Source organism: Panthera onca, chromosome C2, assembly GCF_046562875.1.
Source record: "Panthera onca isolate mPanOnc1 chromosome C2, mPanOnc1 haplotype 2, whole genome shotgun sequence".
Lineage (NCBI taxonomy): Eukaryota > Metazoa > Chordata > Mammalia > Carnivora > Felidae > Panthera > Panthera onca.
Window position 1 is genome coordinate 158428061 of NC_138347.1, and position 19875 is coordinate 158447935.

General features: G+C 38.7%; 1 protein-coding gene across 6 annotated transcripts in view; it reads left to right on the forward strand.

Annotated features, from left to right (window-relative positions):
- The window catches only part of TCAIM (T cell activation inhibitor, mitochondrial), a 98871-nt gene that overhangs the window by 49958 nt on the left and 29038 nt on the right, over positions 1-19875 (forward strand). For all 6 annotated transcript variants that reach the window (XM_060638053.3, XM_078432537.2, XM_060638049.3 and 3 more), the window contains 5 exons: positions 11553-11675; positions 14975-15072; positions 15352-15443; positions 18664-18896; positions 19478-19609. In XM_060638053.3, coding sequence (XP_060494036.1) covers positions 11553-11675; positions 14975-15072; positions 15352-15443; positions 18664-18896; positions 19478-19609 — 678 coding nt within the window. The remainder of the gene's footprint in view (positions 1-11552; positions 11676-14974; positions 15073-15351; positions 15444-18663; positions 18897-19477; positions 19610-19875) is intronic.

The window sequence follows — 19875 nt, forward strand, 5'->3', positions numbered from 1 at the left end:
AAGAGAAATAATGAAGATTAGAGCAGAAATAAACAATATAGAATCTAAAAAAACTGTAGAGCAGATCAACGAATCCAAGAGTTGGTTTTTTGAAAAAATAAACAAAATTGATAAACCTCTAGCCAGGCTTCTCAAAAAGAAAAGGGAGATGACCCAAATAGATAAAATCATGAATGAAAATGGAATTATTACAACCAATCCCTCAGAGATACAAACAATTATCAGGGAATACTATGAAAAATTATATGCCAACAAACTGGACAACCTGGAAGAAATGGACAAATTCCTAAACACCCACGTGCTTCCAAAACTCAATCAGGAAGAAATAGAAAGCTTGAACAGACCCATAACCAGCGAAGAAATTGAATTGGTTATCAAAAGTCTCCCAAAAAATAAGAGTCCAGGACCAGATGGCTTCCCAGGGGAGTTCTACCAGACGTTTAAAACAGAGATAATACCTATCCTTCTCAAGCTATTCCAAGAAATAGAAAGGGAAGAAAAACTTCCAGACTCATTCTATGAAGCCAGTATTACTTTGATTCCCAAACCAGACAGAGACCCAGTAAAAAAAGAGAACTACAGGCCAATATCCCTGATGAATATGGATGCAAAAATTCTCAATAAGATACTAGCAAATCAAATTCAACAGCACATAAAAAGAATTATTCACCATGATGAAGTGGGATTCATTCCTGGGATGCAGGGCTGGTTCAGCATTCGCAAATCAATCAACGTGATATATCACATTAATAAAAGAAAAGATAAGAACCATATGATCCTGTCAATCAATGCAGAAAAGGCCTTTGACAAAATTCAGCACCCTTTCTTAATAAAAACCCTTGAGAAAGTCGGGATAGAAGGAACACACTTAAAGATCATAAAAGCCATTTGTGAAAAGCCCACAGCTAACATCATCCTCAATGGGGAAAAACTGAGAGCTTTTTCCCTGAGATCAGGAACACGACAAGGATGTCCACTCTCACCACTGTTGTTTAACACAGTGTTGGAAGTGCTAGCATCAGCAATCAGACAACAAAAGGAAATCAAAGGCATCACAATTGGCAAAGATGAAATCAAGCTTTCACTTTTTGCAGATGACTTGATACTCTACATGGAAAACCCAATAGACTCCACCAAAAGTCTGCTAGAACTGATACATGAATTCAGCAAAGTTGCAGGATACAAAATCAATGTACAGAAATCAGTTGCATTCTTATACACTAATAATGAAGCAACAGAAAGACAAATAAAGAAACTGATCCTATTCACAATTGCACCAAGAAGCATGAAATACCTAGGAATAAATCTAACCGAAGACGTAAAAGATCTGTATGCTGAAAACTATAGAAAGCTTATGAAGGTAACTGAAGAAGATATAAAGAAATGGAAAGACATTCCCTGCTCATGGATTGGAAGAATAAATATTGTCAAAATGTCAATACTACCCAAAGCTATCTACACATTCAATGCAATCCCAATCAAAATTGCACCAGCATTCTTCTCGAAACTACAACAAGCAATCCTAAAATTCATATGGAACCACAAAAGGCCCCGAATAGCCAAAGTAATTTTGAAGAAGACCAAAGCAGGAGGCATCACAATCCCAGACTTTAGCCTCTACTACAAAGCTGTAATCATCAAGACAGCGTGGTATTGGCACAAAAACAGACACATAGACCAATGGAATAGAATAGAAACCCCAGAACTAGACCCACAAACGTATGGCCAACTAATCTTTGACAAAGCAGGAAAGACTATCCAATGGAAAAAAGACAGTCTCTTTAACAAATGGTGCTGGGAGAAGTGGACAGCCACATGCAGAAGATTGAAACTAGACCACTTTCTCACACCATTCACAAACATAAACTCAAAATGGATAAAGGAATGTGAGACAGGAAACCATCAAAACCCTAGAGGAGAAAGCAGGAAAAGACTTCTCTGACCTCAGTCGTAGCAATTTCTTACTCGACACATCCCCAAAGGCAAGGGAATTAAAAACAAAAATGAACTACTGGGACCTTATGAAGATAAAAAGCTTCTGCACAGCAAAGGAAACAACCAACAAAACTAAAAGGCAACCAACGGAATGGGAAAAGATATTTGCAAATGACATATCAGACAAAGGGCTACTATCCAAAATCTATAAAGAGCTCACCAAACTCCACACCTGAAAAACAAATAACACAGTGAAGAAATGGGCAGAAAACATGAATAGACACTTCTCTAAAGAAGACATCCGGATGGCCAACAGGCACATGAAAAGATGCTCAACATCACTCCTCATCAGGGAAATACAAATCAAAACCACACTCAGATATCACCTCACGCCAGTCAGAGTGGCCAAAATGAACAAATCAGGAGACTATAGATGCTGGAGAGGATGTGGAGAAACAGGAACCCTCCTGCACTGTTGGTGGGAATGCAAATTGGTGCAGCCACTCTGGAAAACAGTGTGGAGGTTCCTCAGAAAATTAAAAATAGACCTACCCTATGACCCAGCAGTAGCACTGCTAGGAATTTACCCAAGGGATACAGGAGTACTGATGCATAGGGGCACTTGTACCCCAATGTTTATAGCAGCACTCTCAACAATAGCCAAATTATGGAAACAGCCTAAATGTCCATCAACTGATGAATGGATAAAGAAATTGTGGTTTATATACACAATGGAGTACTACGTGGCAATGAGAAAGAACGAAATATGGCCCTTTGTAGCAACGTGGATGGAACTGGAGAGTGTGATGCTAAGTGAAATAAGCCATACAGAGAAAGACAGATACCATATGGTTTCACTCTTATGTGGATCCTGAGAAACTTAACAGAAACCCATGGGGGAGGGGAAGAGGAAAAAAAAAAAGAGGTTAGAGTGGAAGAGAGCCAAAGCATAAGAGACTCTTAAAAACTGAGAACAAACTGAGGGTTGATGGGGGGTGGGAGGGAGGGGAGGGTGGGTGATGGGTATTGAGGAGGGCACCTTTTGGGATGAGCACTGGGTGTTGTATGGAAACCAATTTGACAATAAACTTCATATATTGAAAAATAAAAAAAAAATAAGTTAGTAATTATTTTAAAAATAATTACAAAATTGTTGAACCATTTTAAAGCTTTCAACTCATGAATTGTGTGACACCACTTGATAAGTAAGATTTAGGGTGCCTATAACTCAACCAAAACTTATTGGCCACCATGGTCATTTTGGCCATGCTGCAGTTTAAGTTTTTGTTTGTATTCTTGTATTGTTTAATTTCATCTTATATATGTAGGTTGCAGAAGAAGAATCAGAGCACATGCTGAATTATATAGTCAGAAGGAGCATCAAATTGACATCAAACTACTCTTCACTTGATTGATAAATTACATTCACTTGACCAAAATTCATTTTGGAAAGCACATTAAGATACTTCTAATATTTTAGGATATAATATTAAAAACAGAAGATATAGCAGCAATGTTACTTAGTTTAGACTTAATTTTTTCAATAATTCTGTTTTTGTTGAGAAGTGCAGGCTGAAGTAGTCTCCTACTATTATGAAATAAAGCACAGAAATTGTGAAAATAAATCAGGTGGGATTGCTTTTTAAATAGAAGAATTATCAGGTCATAGAAGCTCCATTTAATCTGTTTTAATACTACATCTGGTAACTGTATTTCAATCCACATTTTAGGACATGCTGTGTAATTCTGAATTTCTCAACTATGCTTTAGCTTACTTCAAACTCATTTTACTGTATAACCATATAAAAAGGATAAAATTAAATTTTTAATACCTCAGGAGTTTTCTTTAATTATATACTGTAATAGGAATTTACCAGTCTCAAAAAGATTAGGAAATGCCACTCCATGTTGTAGATTTTAGTATGTTCATATTTTGAATATATTCTCTGATTATCAAATACTGTTATAACAAAAATGGATTTTAATTATATAATTTGTATTTGGAAGGAGCCAACAGGATCCATTTATGTCTAAACAAAATAATCCCAGGGCACCTGGGTGGCTCAGTCGGTTAAGTGTCCAATTCTTGATTTCAGCTAAAGTAATAATCTCACAGTTCATGGGATCGAGCCCCGCATCAGTCTGCATGCTGACAGTGCAGAACCTGCTTGAGATTCTCACTGTCTCCCTCTCTCTCTGTCCCTCTCTCTTTCTCTCTCTCCCTCTCTCTCAAAATAAATAAACTTTGAAAACAACATAAAATAATCCCATATGTAATATCTTTCCCATTGAGAAAACATAAAGTGTAGAAGGATCATTGAAATGCTATTCTATCAGATACTGGAAGACCAATAAATGTCAGACTTCTGTTTTCTCCATTCGAATTTTGCTCAAGTAGTTTTTTTTTCACCTTCAGTGTCTAAGTTGTAAATCAATCTTTGTCCACGAAATGACACCTTGGACAACTATAACTTTGGAATTATTTCTATAGAACATTTGGAAATTTTAACTCCTATCATGCCTTTATTTATTCTTCCCCTTGTTTACAGGCTAAGTCAGTGTTTTTCAAATAACAAGTCATGACACAGTTTAGTGATTTGGGACCAGCAAAGTTGCTTTGTGTTCTTCCTTTTAAACATTTTTTTAAATATATATTTTCAGTAAATTTCAATGTTTCTCAAAATACTCGTTTGAGTTCTGTGTAAACATGTATGTATATGCGTATGTGTGTATACTGAGTCACCATTTAAAATTTCTTACTGTGCGTTGCCATCAGAGAAGTTTGAAAAGCTGTGGTGTAAATGTCATGTAGTTCCATGTAGTTTGAGGCCTAAGAGTTTGAAATTTATGCCATTTTAACTTTACTCGATTTGGATCATGGCTGTCCTTTTCGTCCTCTTGTATCCACGAAAAACTGAACTTCTCTTGAGTTAGGGAAATATTTTTATCTCAAAAGAATCATTAGCCTAAGAACTAAAACAGTTGTCTTCAGTCTGCAGTCTAACTTTAGACCCTGTACATGATATTCCTGTATTCATTTTTATATACCACTTCCCTGTGGCTTCATTTCATTACCAGCATTTTTTCTCTTTCCCTGCATCTTATAACAATACATGTTTCATATTTATTATTATAAGTATAATAAAATCATTTTTGGAACCAAGGCAAGGTCTAACAAGTAAATTAACTACCATGAGATAACACTTCATAGCCTAGGATGGTTATAATCAAAAGAAAATAGCAAGTATTGGGAAGGATGTAGAAAAAAGCACGTCTACATAAAAACCTGTTCATAGCAGCATTATTCATAATCACCAAAAAGTGGAAATAACCCAAAGGTCCATCAATGGATGAATGGTTAAGTGAAATGTAGTATATTCATACGGTGAAAATAGTACTTGGCCCTAAAAACAAAGGAAGTACTCATACATGCTACAGCATGGATGAACTTTGACAACATTACGCTAAGAGAAAGAAGCAGTCACAGTGGACCACATATTGAATGCTTCCATCTATGTGAAGCGTATAGAATTGACAAATCTGTGACACAGGAAGTAGATTAGTGGTTGCTTAGAGGTGGAAGTGAGTATTGAAGTAACTGTTAATAGGTACGTGATTTCTTTTTCTATTTTGAGTTTATTTATTTATTTATTTAGAGCAGGGGAAGAGCAGAGAGAGAGGGAGAGAGAGAGATTCCCAAGTAAGCTCGGCACTGTCAGCACAGAGCCCCATGCAGGGCTCGAATTCAGGAGCCGTAGGATCATGACCTGAGCTGAAATCAAGAGTTGGATGCTTAACCGACCGAGCCACCCAGGCGCCCTGCTACGTGTTTCTTACTAGGGTGATGAAAGTATCCCCAAATTGATTGTACTGGTGATCGCACAACTCTGAGAATATACACGACAGGCATGGTGTGTGTATTACATTTCAGTGAAACTTTTATTTTTATTTATTTTTTAATTTAAATTCCAGTTAACAGTGTAATAGTAGTTTCAGGTGTACAAGGTAGCGATTCGGTACTTCCATGCAACACCCAGTGCTCATGACAAGTGCCCTCCTTAATGCCTGTCGCCTATTTAACACTCTGGTAACCATCAGTTTGTTCTGTGTAGTGAAGAGTCTGTTTCTTGGTTTTCCTCTTTTTCCCCCCTATGATCATTTATTTTGTTTCTTAAATTCCACATATGAGTGAGTTGTCTTTCTCTGACTGACTTATTTCACTTAGCATTACACTCTCTACCTCCATCTACATCATTGCAAATGGCAAGATTTCATTCTTTCTTATGGCTAAATAATATTCCATTGTGTGTGTGTGTGTGTGTGTGTACACAACGCCTTCCTTTTTTTTTAAGTTTATTTATTTATTTTGAGAGAGAGAGAGAGCACAAGCAGGGGAGGGGCAGAGAGAGAGGATCCCAAGCAGGCTCTGCACTGTCAGCACAGAGCCAGACATGGGGCTTGATCCCACAGACGGTGAGATCATGACCTGAGCCAAAATCAACAGTCCAATGCTTAACCGACCGAGCCACCCAGGCGCTCCTACACTATGTCTTCTTCTTCTTCTTTTTTTTTTAATTTTTATTTTTGAGAGAGTGTGCATGTGAGTGGGGGTGGGGCAGGGAGAGGGAGACACAGAACCTGAAGCAGGCTCCAGGCTCCTAGCTGTCAGCCCAGAGCCCACAAACAAACAATCTTGTGTCTGTTTTTGTGCCACTACCATATTGTATCAATGACTACAGCTCCATATATAACCCGAAGTCCAAAAGTGCGATGCTTCCAGTGTTGCTTTTCCTTTTCAAGATTGCTTTGGCTATTTGGGTCTTTCATCATTCCATATAAACTTTGGGATTGTTTGTTCTAGCTCTGTGAAAAATGCCCGGTGGTATTTAGATAGGGATTGTATTAAATGTGTAGACTGCTTTGGGTAATATAGACATGTTAACAATATTTGTTCTTCAAAAAAAAATAAAATAAAATTTAAAAAAAGGGCGCCTGGGTGGCTCAGTCGGTTAAGCGTCCGACTTTGGCTCAGGTCATGATCTCGTAGTCCGTGAGTTTGAGCCCTGCGTCAGGCTCTGTGCTGACAGCTCAGAGCCTGGAGCCTGTTTCAGATTTTGTGTCTCCCTCTCTCTCTGCCCCTCCCCCGCTTGCGCTGTCTCTCTCTGTCTCAAAAATAAATTTAAAAAAATTTAAACAATATTTGTTCTTTGAATCCATAAGCATGGAATGTTTTTTTTTTCCATTTCTTTCTGTCATCTTCAATTTCTTTCATCAGTGTTTTATAGTTTTCTGAGTATAGGTCTTTCACCTCTTTGCTTAGGTGTATTCCGAGGCATCTTATGGTTTTTAGTGCATCAATAAAGTTTTAAACACAAAACTATTACTATTTTTAAAAAACATATTCATGAATACTATTTATTTGGATTATTTCATTTTTGATAAATTTTTATAAGAAATTTCAACATTTCTTAAAGTTCTTGACTAGTAAAGGTTAAAAAGTATGGTTTGCGGGGGCGCCTGGGTGGCTCAGTCAGTTAAGTTTCCGACTTCAGCTCAGGTCATGATCTCACAGTTCGTGGGTTCGAACCCGGCATCGGGCTCTGTGCTGACAACTCAGAGCCTGGAGCCTGTTTCAGATTCTGGGTCTCCCTCTCTCTCTGTGCTCCCCTGCTCACGCTCTTTGTCTCAAAAATAAACAAACATTTAAAAAAAGTTTTTTCAAGTAAAAAAAAAAAAGTATGGTTTAGGGGCACCTGGGTGGCTTACTCAGTTAAGCATCTGATGTGGGCAGTTTGTGAGTTCAACCCCGCGTGGATTGTGTGCTGACAGCTCAGAGCCTGGAGCCTTCTTCGGATTCTGTGTCTCCCTCTCTCTCTGTGCATCCCCCACCCTCCCTCCCCACACACACTCTCTCTCTCTCTCTCAAAAATAAATGTTTAAAAAAAATTTAAAGTATGGTTTAACTGTATTTTATTATAGAATAACTATAAGATGGCTCTTTAATCTCAATAATAATTTGAATGGACTTTTCCCCATTAAAAATCAAGTGTTCAAATTTTACAAATGACTATGATTGTAAAATTAAGAATTTAAATTATTTTTATGGCAAATTCAGGCATTAATTGTCCTTTTTGGTTTTTTAAAAATTTTTAAATGTTTTTTATTTATTTTGAGAGCGAGCTCATGAGCAGGGGAGGGGCAGATAAAGGGGGGGAGGGAAGGGGGAAGAGAGAGAGAGAGAAATATCCCAGGTGGGGCGCTGCACCATCAGCGGGGGAGCAGGCAGGGCTTGAACTCCCAAACCACGAGATTATGTACTGAGCCTAAATTAAGACTCGGATATTTAACTGACTGAACCACCAGGTGCCCTTAATGTCCTTTTTTTTTTTTTTTTTAATTTTTTTTTTCAACGTTTTTTATTTATTTTTGGGACAGAGAGAGAGACAGAGCATGAATGGGGGGGGGGGCAGAGAGAGAGAGAGGGAGACACAGAATCGGAAACAGGCTCCAGGCTCCGAGCCATCAGCCCAGAGCCTGACGCGGGGCTCGAACTCACGGACCGCGAGATCGTGACCTGGCTGAAGTCGGACGCTTAACCGACTGCGCCACCCAGGCGCCCCCTTAATGTCCTTTTTAAATCCATCTAGAGAATAACATAGAATTCTGTCTCTTAGTTCTAGAACGTGGACAGTCAGGATAACCATGTGTCTCCATATCGGACAAGAAAATACACTTTTCTCTTTGCCTTATGGTTTAATTTGCATAGTGAAAATGTAGGTTGTCTAGTGATCTCCTGAGATGAAATTGAAAATCTGAAGTTTGAATTTAAAACAACATTAGGTAAGGGATGACTTATCTTTCCCTCATGAGGTAATAAGGTAATGGAGGAAATGAAACACTTACAGAAATTATTCTACAGACTGTATCTCTCAAAAAGAGATACTGAAAAAGTACACTGGCCAGTCATAGGACAGAAGTTAGGGGGAGGGTATGTCCAGACAAGTTTTAAAGTAAATGTAGCTCTTGACTTATTCCAGTTTGTTTTCATAGTTCTTACTTAGGGGAGAAAAAGATCATTCAAAAATACTTAATGGAAATCTGCATTGCTACTTTCTCCTAGATTGTAACTTCCTAAAGGATCTGGTGCTGTTGGTTTCTCTTCCCTGCATCCTAGATTCTGTATTCCCCCTAACCTACATATTCAATTTTATCCTGTCATTCCCCTTAATAACTCATGCATTATCCAGAGAAGCATTTCTCTTTGGTAGCCTGCCGATCCTTAGGAATTTATGAAAGTTCATGGAGGTTGGTGAGAGAAAGCAAAGGAATGTCAGTAAGAGGCATGTTTGGGGGAATTTTTGAAAAATAGAAAGCAGATGAGAGGAGAAACAAGCTGGCCAGCAACAAGACTACTGTCCCCCTTTATAACTTACATGTCTTAGAGGGTCCAACCAGTGCACTAAAGAAAAAAAAAAATGAGTAAGATGATTACCTCTGTTTTTCCATAGTAAAGTTTTCCTTTCGGTTAGTTGCTTTTGAAGAGATACAGCTATTTAGATATCCTTTTACTCACCGCATTCTTACCCCTTAGCCCTAGTCTTCATGGATGATTCTTGCCTAAATCACATATTAAATGATAGCATCCATATAACAATTTTCTAATTTCATCATCCCTTCAAGCTGGCTCCTATGTCCCTATCGTTCCTTGGGAAGTTTTGCTTTCTGATTCATTAAGTCGTTCCAGGCTCATCTGGACTGTCCATGCCCCAATGTTTGATTCAGCCATTTTGCCAGGAAGCTCTCATTCTTTTTAGTAAGGAATGGTTTTTAGAATCTGAGGTCTGGGGCGGATAAATGTGCTCCGTAGCTCCCAAACCCCTCATGGCTGAGGCTAGGAAACGTGTATCTTTATCTACATGTATGTAGTAAATACTGTGTTTAGAAGCTTCATTTCTATCTCAGTGTTTAGAAACAAAACACAAAAACTGTTAAACTAGACCAGCTGATTTTTATACACTAAATGTAAGAATTCCAAAAGTCAGGTCATGAGCATATAGTCATAAGATTATATTTGAGCCTACATTTTAAGACATTTTGTCTCCAACCACATATGGCATGCTCTTTGATGATTCATTTGTCAACAAATCATGCTTTCTCTTACATGATTTAAAATAAGTTGAATAACATTAATAAATGAGGAAAATCTTGAAAATTTGTAATGCAATAGCTTATAATAGGTGAAATAAGATATTTTTATTTATTTTCTTATTTATCCCATTATGCACCGATGACAAAATTTTTACCAATATTCTTAAAAAGGGAGTAGGAAGAGTTATTAATTACTATACAGAGTTAGTGAATTAAAAATTAATTAAAAGTTGAATACCTTTACTTAGAGGATAAAGTCCCAATTCCTTCTCCCAATGTGCAAGTCCTCCCACCTTCCTCCCTAGTCTCATCTCATACTTCCCTCCCTCGGGGCGTTATATGATCTGGGCACATTGATTCACCTCACGGTTCCCAGCGCACTAGCATGATTGGCTTGCCCTTCCCCCGACAGTAATCTGCCTGGAAACATCTGACACGTCTCTCAGGTTCCAGGTCACATATCACCTGTTCCACAGACTCTTACAGACAGAATTCATTCTTCCTCTGTTCTCGCAAAGGCTCATCTATCCTAATTTTTTATCTCTGTATTCCTTAGTAGGTGTGTCTTCCTTTACACAGCGACTTTATCTTCCTTATATCTCAGCACAGCACAGTATCAGGCATTGGATAAATGCAGAAGATTTTATTGGTTTCAAGATTATCAACTTTGATCATTTTTAAAATGTCTCTTCTGCCAGCACCTCTTAAATCCTACTCTAGTTTTGATAACTTCCTTTGTATATAAAAAAACTAAATTTTAATTATGCTAAACCTGTTGCTGGATTTCTAGAGATGGGATAAAGATTTCAAACATCAGGATACTTCAGAATCAGTCACATGTGCTACGCCTTTCAGTAGGCTGCACTAGCCCGTCACTCACACACATCAGCCATGTCCATGTGAGAGGGCAGAGCTACACTTCTAACCAGAGCAGATGGGCAAACTAATAAGGTGAAAGAGTCAGACTCAGAAGGCACAGCTAATGGTGCTGGTGACATTGAGAAGGCAATGCCCGTGGCTGAAGGAACTTGCAAAGATTACTTTGTGGGTTCTAACTGTGTAGACTCCAGCTCCTTCCTTAGTTTAATCTTCATCATTAATTCCCTGAGCTCTCAGTGTTTACTCCCCCATAGCTCTATCCAAGGCCCGCAGTGGCCAGACCTTACCAGTCCAGTTTTTGTTTTTGTTTTTACCCCAGAGTCTCCAAAAATACCTGTCTGTTTACTCCCCTGGGGCTCACTGCCACCTCCTTTGCTTCCACCTTACCACATGCCCCGTCCACTCTGCTACTGTGGGCTGTGCTCGACTCTTCCCCACCTGGTGTTTTGCTTATAATTTGGTAAAGGCTTGGTTGGAAACTCAGGTTAATACTGGGGCTACTTTACGGTAGTGCTTATATCTTTTAGTACTAGAAATATTTGCATTATAGTCAGTATTACAAAGTGTGTATGTCTGTTTTTTCTTTCCAGATCCTGGTTAGATAACAATGGGAAAAGTGCAGTTAGAAAGTTGAAGAACAGTTTGCCACTTAGAAAAGAACTAGATCGTCTAAAAGATGACCTGTCTAATCAGCTGCAGCTCTCGGACATCAGGTAACAAAGGCAGAGCCTAATTTGGAGATGGGAGTAAGCAGGTGCTACCTATTGGTCAAGCTTTCCAGCAGTTAGATATTTGCATCTTGAATTTAATTATTCTGATTACTAAATAATCTTCAGTCATCTTTTTCAGAAATTGTCAAATGTTCATCTATGTAAGAAAATGATCAATTTCTTGCTGAAAACAGTGAACTAAAGTTTAGATACTGACATTAGATACTGAACTAAAGTTTAGATACTGACATTTTTAGCATAGCAGTTTAATTTTTTAAAGTAATGTTTATAAGAAAAATATCTATTCCATATGCACATAATATATAAAAAATAATTATTCCTCCATCATGTGAGATCAGTATCCAAGTTTAAAATGAAGGGAGAGAGAAAATGGGTGTTGTATTCTCGGTTCCATGTTTTATAACATGACCTTTTTTAATATATATATAATTTTTTTGAGACAGAGAGCACACACTAGCAAGGGAGGGGCCGAGGGAGAGCGAGAGAGACAAAGAGAGAGAGAATCTTATGCAGACTCCATGCCCAGCCCAGAGCCCAATGTGCGGCTCAATCTCACGATCGTGAGATCGTGACCTGAACTGAAATCAAGAGTCTGACTGACTGAGCCACCCAGGCGCCCCAACATGACTTTTTAAAGAAGCTTTCATTAACCTGGAAATTGCAGGTACATAAAGATACATGTAGGTGTTTATTATAAAAACAGATTTAACAGCTGTTAAAATGGTAAGGAAGAGAAAGGGCAGGGCCTGGTGGACTCCCCACCAGGGAGGACTCCCCATTAGGAGAATTCTGAGAAACTGTTGTGAAACATAAGAGACTCCTAAAAACTGAGAACAAACTGAGGGTTGATGGAGGGGTGGGAGGGAGGGGAGGGTGGGTGAGGGGCATTGAGGAGGGCACCTGTTGGGATGAGCACTGGGTGTCATGTGGAAACCAATTTGACAATAAATTTCATATTAAAAAAAAAAAAACTTGTGCAGTGTGACGCTTGGACATTGCTATTACTGTTTCTTGTAACCTGCTTTGTTGTTTTCAACCCTGATTAACAGGATGCTTTTTCTTCTTTCGAACTGAAATGATTCTTTGGGTACCATAATAGCACCTTTTCTTTGTGCCTGCCCGGTATTGATAAGACGTGTATGTTCTGTTCTTGTATGTTCAAATCATAGTGGGTTTTGGGGTTTTTTTCAAATCATAGTTTTATAAGAGAATTCAGATTTCAAGGAAAACATGTGGACTTGGGGTGTGTGGGGTGTTGGGTTTTGTGCTGATAGCTGCTCTTTGATCATCAGGTCAATATTTTTAGGCCCTGCTTTGTTTATAGGGCATTCTTCCAATTCCACAATCTAGTAGCACGGACTTTTCTAGCTCCAGCCGAATAACAAGATCCCTTTTAAAAGTTTGTAAAATAAATTCCTGTACATAAAAGTAACTTTTTCTAGTGCAAATTCTAAATGATCTATCAAAGAGACTGGGATTAGGAAAATAAAAGGATTTTTTTAAGGATTTCTTAAACATAAAAAGAAACAAGCATTATGTTACAATATGGTGTAGAAATTTCTCAGCTTTGATTTTTACCATGGTAAATATCAATAAATATAAGCCACATAAACAAAAGCTCTTGGGGGTTCTCCATTTTTCAGAGTGCAAAAGCGTTCTGAGACCGAAACATTTGAGGACCATGGGCATGATGGCTTTCCAGTATTAGAAAATTACCCAAACCTCCAAAAGATGGAGGCATTGCAACCAATGACGTTTCTAACTATTCAGCCTGTGTGAAAGACCCTTTGTTAATAGGAACTGTATTTAGTAGCTCTATCACAGTGTTAATTTTATTTGAAATGACATCTTCTTCAACTGTGGGCTAAAGGAAAATTTTTGAAAATTGGTTTAATCTTAACAGAAATGACTTTCATCAGAATCAGTGATAGGGTGAAGAAGGAACCTAAGTTGTTTGAGCACGTGTTTTGAGAGTCTTACTCCTTCACATATATTCTCCCCATGATTTATGCTGTGCTGGAGGAGGTGATCCCACTTTGCATGTATGGAAAGGAAACCTTAGTAAGGACAGAAGCAACTTGTTCAAGGTCACAGAGCTAGTAAGCCACGGAATTAGAATTCACAGGTGGGTGGGTGTTCAGACACTGCTAAAGATCGGTGCTATATAATATATATTATTATATAATAATAATATATTTACATATTACATTTGCACACCAGTGCCTCTGTAACATCATGTGAACATCAGGTTCCATCTTGTCACTAAGATTTAGTGTTCATTTATAAAATAAGTAGATCACATGTCATAAAAATCACTTAGTCCAGAATAAGATAAAAAGAATCTGATAAACCTAACTGGAATTCCTAATTAGAACTTAAACCCAGAGGCCCCCAGGTGGCTCAGCCAGTTAAGTGTCTGAATTTGGCTTAGGTCATGATATCATGGAGCATGAGTTCGAGCCCCACATTGCACTCTGCACTGACTGTAAGGAGCCTGCCTAGGATTCCGTCTCTCCACCTCTCCCATCTGCTCTCTTGCTCTCTCTCTCTCTCAAATAAATAAATTAAAAAAAAAAAAAAACTTAAATCTAAAACAAAATCATCATCTTTGAGTGATGTGGAGATGGAAAAGATTTTTTTTTTAAGTGTTTCCTATTTCATTCTCTTCTTTTTCTTTTTTTTTTTTTCTTTTTTTAAACTTTATTTTGAGAGTAAGAATGACCCATGACCTGTGCTGAAATCAAAAGTCCGATGCTTAACCAACTGAGCCACCCAGGGGCCCCTCATTCCCTTATTTTAAAATAGAAACAGCATAGTGTATTTGCTTGCTTTATTTGTTTGTTTGTTTGTTTGTTTTATTTCATTTAAAGAGAGAGAGAGGGTGAATGGGGAGGGGCAGAGAGAAAGAATCTTAAGTAGGCTCCACACTCAGTGTAGACCTAGACTTGGAGCTCTATCCCATGACCCTGGGACTATGACCTGAGCCAAAATCAAGAGTCAGACATTCAACCAACTGAGCCACTCAGATGCCCCTGTATTTGCTTGTTTTAAATCTTTGGATACCTGAACATAGTAATATTTTTACCCTCTGGCCAACCATTCATTTTCCATTTGGTTGTTTCATAAAATAATGAGCTAGTTGGAAAACACGACGACTTGAAAAAAGCATTCGCAGGAATTAATTCTCTGTCTTTCATAGGAATTAAGCAGCTGGGGTGAATGCGCGGCTCTTCCCTCAGGGATGCCTGCTGCTAACGTGCCTTTGTGCTCTGGTGTCCTAGGTGGCAGAGGGGCTGGGGCATCGCCCATCGCTGTAGCCAGCTTCACAGTTTAGGCCGCCTAGCACAGCAGAACTTGGAAACACTTAAAAATGCAAAAGGTAAACAATTTCCATTTTCTTTTCAAATATCACACCGCTGCTATACACATCTGTAACTTGTGGAGGAAAACTAAGTGTTAAAAATCCTTACAGATGTGACCATATCACAGCTGAATTTTTAAATGTGTTCCTTTGAATAAAACAGCAACATAAAATTAGCCTTTAAGCTTCTACCTAATTTAATCCTGAATTTGTATGCTAAGTTTAAGTAATTATTTGCACAGTGGTGAATGAAGCATCTCTGGACAGTGACCAAAGGGTTTGTGTTTTTATCATCAGGATGTACAATAATATTTACAGACCGCTCCGGGATGAGTGCAGTGGGCCATGTGATGCTAGGAACAATGGATGTCCATCATCACTGGACAAAAGTAAGGAAGAGTTTAAAAGCAAAAGAATCTCTGATTTGTCATAGATCTACGCTTGTCTCAAACTATGTTGTTACGTCAATGAACTAAAAAACAACTTGAATCATAGTTTCGGCTGTTTTCAGATTAGGTGTTTACTATCATGTACTTAAAATACTTAGGGGCCTGATTTTTAAGTCAGTTTTTACTTGGAAATTTTGTAGTCTTTCTGAGGCACCGCCTAAAAGGCTTGCATTCTGTTGTTTTGGTGTTAACAGATTTACTGCGCTACAACTGACATACAATAAATTGCACAGATGGTATATAATCTGATGAGATTTCACCTGTATGAATAGCCATCACCACAACAAGATAGTGAACGTATCCTTCACCCACAAAAGTGTGCTCGTGTCCACTTGTAAGCCCTCTCCTCCATCCCACCACCCTCTCCACAAACAACCTCTGGCATGCTGTCACTGTAGATCAGTTTATATCACTAGAGTTTTCTATAAGTGGAATCACAAAGTATATACTTCTCTTTTTTGGCGGGGGGGGGGGGGGGGCGGGTTCTGTTTTCTTTCAGTCAACATAATTTTTTTCAGATTCATCCATGCTGTTGCAGGTATCAAGAATTTATTCCTTTTTATTGCCATGTAGTTAGTATCTGATCATCTAAATCTACCCCAGTCTGTTTATCCATTTACCTACTGATGGACATTGGGCTGTGTTAGTTTGGGCTGTTGGAAATAAAGCTGCTAGGAACATTTGTCCATGAATAGTTGGATCACATGTTAGGGCATTTTACCTTTTAAGAAACTGCTAAAATTTGCAATGGTTGTCTTTAGTTTTAGCCGTTCTACCACGAGTATGGTTCTATCTCATGTGAGTTTCATTTGCGTTTCCCTAATGACCCATCATGTTGAGCATCTTTTCATGTGCTTATTTGCCCTCCACGTACTTGCTTTTGTGAAGTGGCTATTCAAATCAAATATTTGGTAGAAAATATTTGCAAACCACATCTCTGACGAAGTCTGTATACCTAATGTATAAAGAACTCTGAAACTCAACAGTCAAAAAAAACCCAAAACAATCCAAAAACAAAAACAAAAGACATGAACAGGTTTGTCACAGAAGGTGACCTACAGATGGCAATTTTTTTTGAATGGCTAAGATGAAAAGTAATGACACCACCAAATTCTGGCACTTGTCACTGGTGGGGGTCTAGAGCGCTACAGGCAGTCTGGAAAAGAGTGTGATGGTACACAACTAAACAAGTGTGACCATATGACCCAGCAGTTGCACCCTTGGGCATTTGTGCTAGAGAATTGAAAAATTATGTTCCCACAAAACCTGTACATAAATGTTCATAATAGCCAACAACTAGAAAAACTCTAATGTCCTTCAGCGTGTGAATGTTTAAATTGTGACACATGCGTACAACAGAATGTTACCCAACAAAAAGAGGGAATGAACTACTGATACCAGCCACAACTTGGGTGGATTGGCACAAAAGGACATTGTGCTGAGTGAAAAAAGTCAGTATCAAAAGACTACATACTGTGTGATTCCATGTACATAAAGTTCTTAAAATAAAATTGTAGAAAGAACAGGTTAGTGGTTCCCAGGGGTTGGAGAGTGAGGGACTCTCCCCGCCGTGGTCCGTGGATAGTGCATGGGCAGGCATGCAGGATCCACAGAGTGGAACTGTTCTGTATCTTGACTGTGGTCATGGCACGTCAGTCTACACATGGGATACAGTTACATATACACACATACACCGCCCCGCCCCGCATACCCACACCCGAGTGTAAGTAAAACTGATAAAGTCTGAAGAAGGTCAGTGGATTGTTTTCAATGTCGGTTTCTCAGTTGTGATAGTATACTGTAGTTTTGTTAGATGTTACTGTTGGGGAAACTGTATGAAAGACGTTCTGTGAAAATAAAAAGTTTTTTAAAGGTAGCTACCATTCATACATGGATAACGCAGTAAGAGAAAAAAATGGGAAAAGTGGGTAGGGAAATTATTTTCACAAAGTGTTAGAAATATGTTACAGATAACTTGTGTACCGCTATTGCTTTATCATCGCAGAGTTTTTGATGCCTTTCGACGCCTCTGCGAGTTGTACATCCCCAGCTCTTTACGTCAAGTCTGAGTCCTCAGTGCAGCATCCCAGGGCCTTCCCCAGTCCAGCCGCGCCCGCGTCTTCAGCCTTTTCCTTTCCACACGCGTGCCACACTCCAGCCACACCAGACTCCCCCTTGCCATGCTTCCGTCTTTACACGTGTTCTTCTTTCTACCCCCAAAACACTTCCACAAGTATCTAACTCTTGCTAAATCCTGGTTGTCTCTTCAGCTTTTCAGACTGGTCACATTAGACTTCCTTAGAAACCTTTGCTTGAACCTCTCCCCTGTGTCCACTCATGTTTACGTGGCACTTAGTACAAAGAATCCTGGTTCTTGTTTTGTTTCCTTGCACCCCAGCTGAAAAGCAGGGCCCGCCTTTTATAATCTGTATACAGTTTAGTGCTTAAGTACATGGTAGGTGCTCAGTGATATTTATTGCATGTAATTGAGTTTTGTTGGAATTAAAAGTAAATTCTGAAGAAATATACTTGGAGGGAACTACATGTATACTTTATTTCCCAGACCCTTCTTTATTAGACCATATAATCATTTTAAACTAATTTGAGATTCTTACCTGATTTTTTCTTAATTTTTTTTAAATGTTTGTTTTTGCGAGAGGCATACAGAGCACGAGTGGGAGAGGGGCAGAGAGAGAGAGAGAGAGAGAGAGAGAGAGAGAATTGGAAAGCAGGCTCCAGGCTCTGAGCTGTCAGCACAGAGCTCGACATGGGGCTCGAACTCGTGTCTGGAGCCGCGAGATCATGACCTGAGTCAAAGTCAGACGCTTAACCAACTGAGCCACCCGGGTGCCCCACTTACCTGATTATTTAAATGTTAGTACTTAGGACTTATTTTTATTTGGAATGTATTTCTTTTTTTCTGCAATCTCTTCAGTCCTATCTAAAAATTCCTAAGATTTATAGTGGGTTGTTTTGAATATTAGTATTTCCAGCCCTACATTAAGTCATAGTACTTATTTGAGCTTTCCTTCTAGAAAAACAATTTTGTTAAAATTTCTCAATACCACTAATTGGAATCCTAACATTGTTTTATGTTTTATGTTTACTTAGTTTTATGTTATTAAACTGAGTATTTCTTTCATTTTTTTAAATACCGTAGCTTTTTGAAAGATTGCCAAGTTATTTTGACCTTCGGAGGAGGCTGATGCTGTTAGAAGACCAAATAAGCTACCTTCTAGGTGGCATACAAGTGGTTTATATCGAAGAGTTGCAGCCAGTATTGACACTTGAAGAGTATTACTCTCTTCTCGATGTGTTCTATAATCGGCTGTTGAAAAATAGAATACCCTTTCACCCTCGAAGTCTACGTGGTTTAAAAATGATCCTTAACAGGTAAATATCTAAAATAAGAATTATTTTTATTCTTTCACTTAGATGTGTTGTGTGTGTAGGCAGATTAAATTGTTTTGTGTTTCACTGTGTGAGTCTTAGGAACTAAAGAAAAGAATGTCGCTCCTGTTAGCAGCACTCTCTACACATTAAAAAAGCCAACATGAAAGGATTGAAGGGTTGAATCTCTAGAACATTTTTGAAATACATTGCGACTTCAAGGCAAAGTCAATGCTGTGGAAAACTTTATAGCGTTAGACTAATTTGAATCAGTAGCCCGTGTTTGTTGTACACACATTGTTTTCACAGCCTGTGCTTGCTGTTTAAGAGCACACCTCACCGTCTAGTGGGCTACTGCCTCCATTTACAGGTGAGGGTGGCCATACAGTGAGGAAGAATGCGGTTATCCTGAAAGTGTCTCTTTGGGGACAGCAAAAGTTAAAATGTAATTTTGCTATACTTTTAAAATGGATTTTCTTGAAAAATTCCCTTATCACTGATCAGACTAATAACATGTTTTCTTTGGGGGCAGAGTGGGGGATGAGAGATCAGTGACTTTTCCTTTTGTGTATATTTCATTACAGTGACAGATACGCTCCAAGCTTGCATGAACTCGGGCACTTTAACATCCCAAGCCTCTGTGATCCAACAAAGCTCCAGTGGTTTATTCTAACCAAAGCCCAACAGGCAAGAGACAACATGAAGAGGAAAGAAGAGTGAGTGCTATGAACCCTCTGTCGCTTCCTACCAGTCAGTCTATTAAACATTCAGGGGCGCCTGGGTGGCTCAGTTGTTAGGCGTCCGACTTTGACTCAGGTCATGATCTCACAGTCCGTGAGTTCGAGCCCTGTGTTGGGTTCTCTGTTGTCAGCACAGGGCCTGCTTTGGATCCTCTCTCTCTCTCTCTCTCTCTCTCTCTCTCTGTCCCTTCCCTGCTCGTGCTCTCTCTCATTCAACCATAAACATTAAAAAATAATAATAA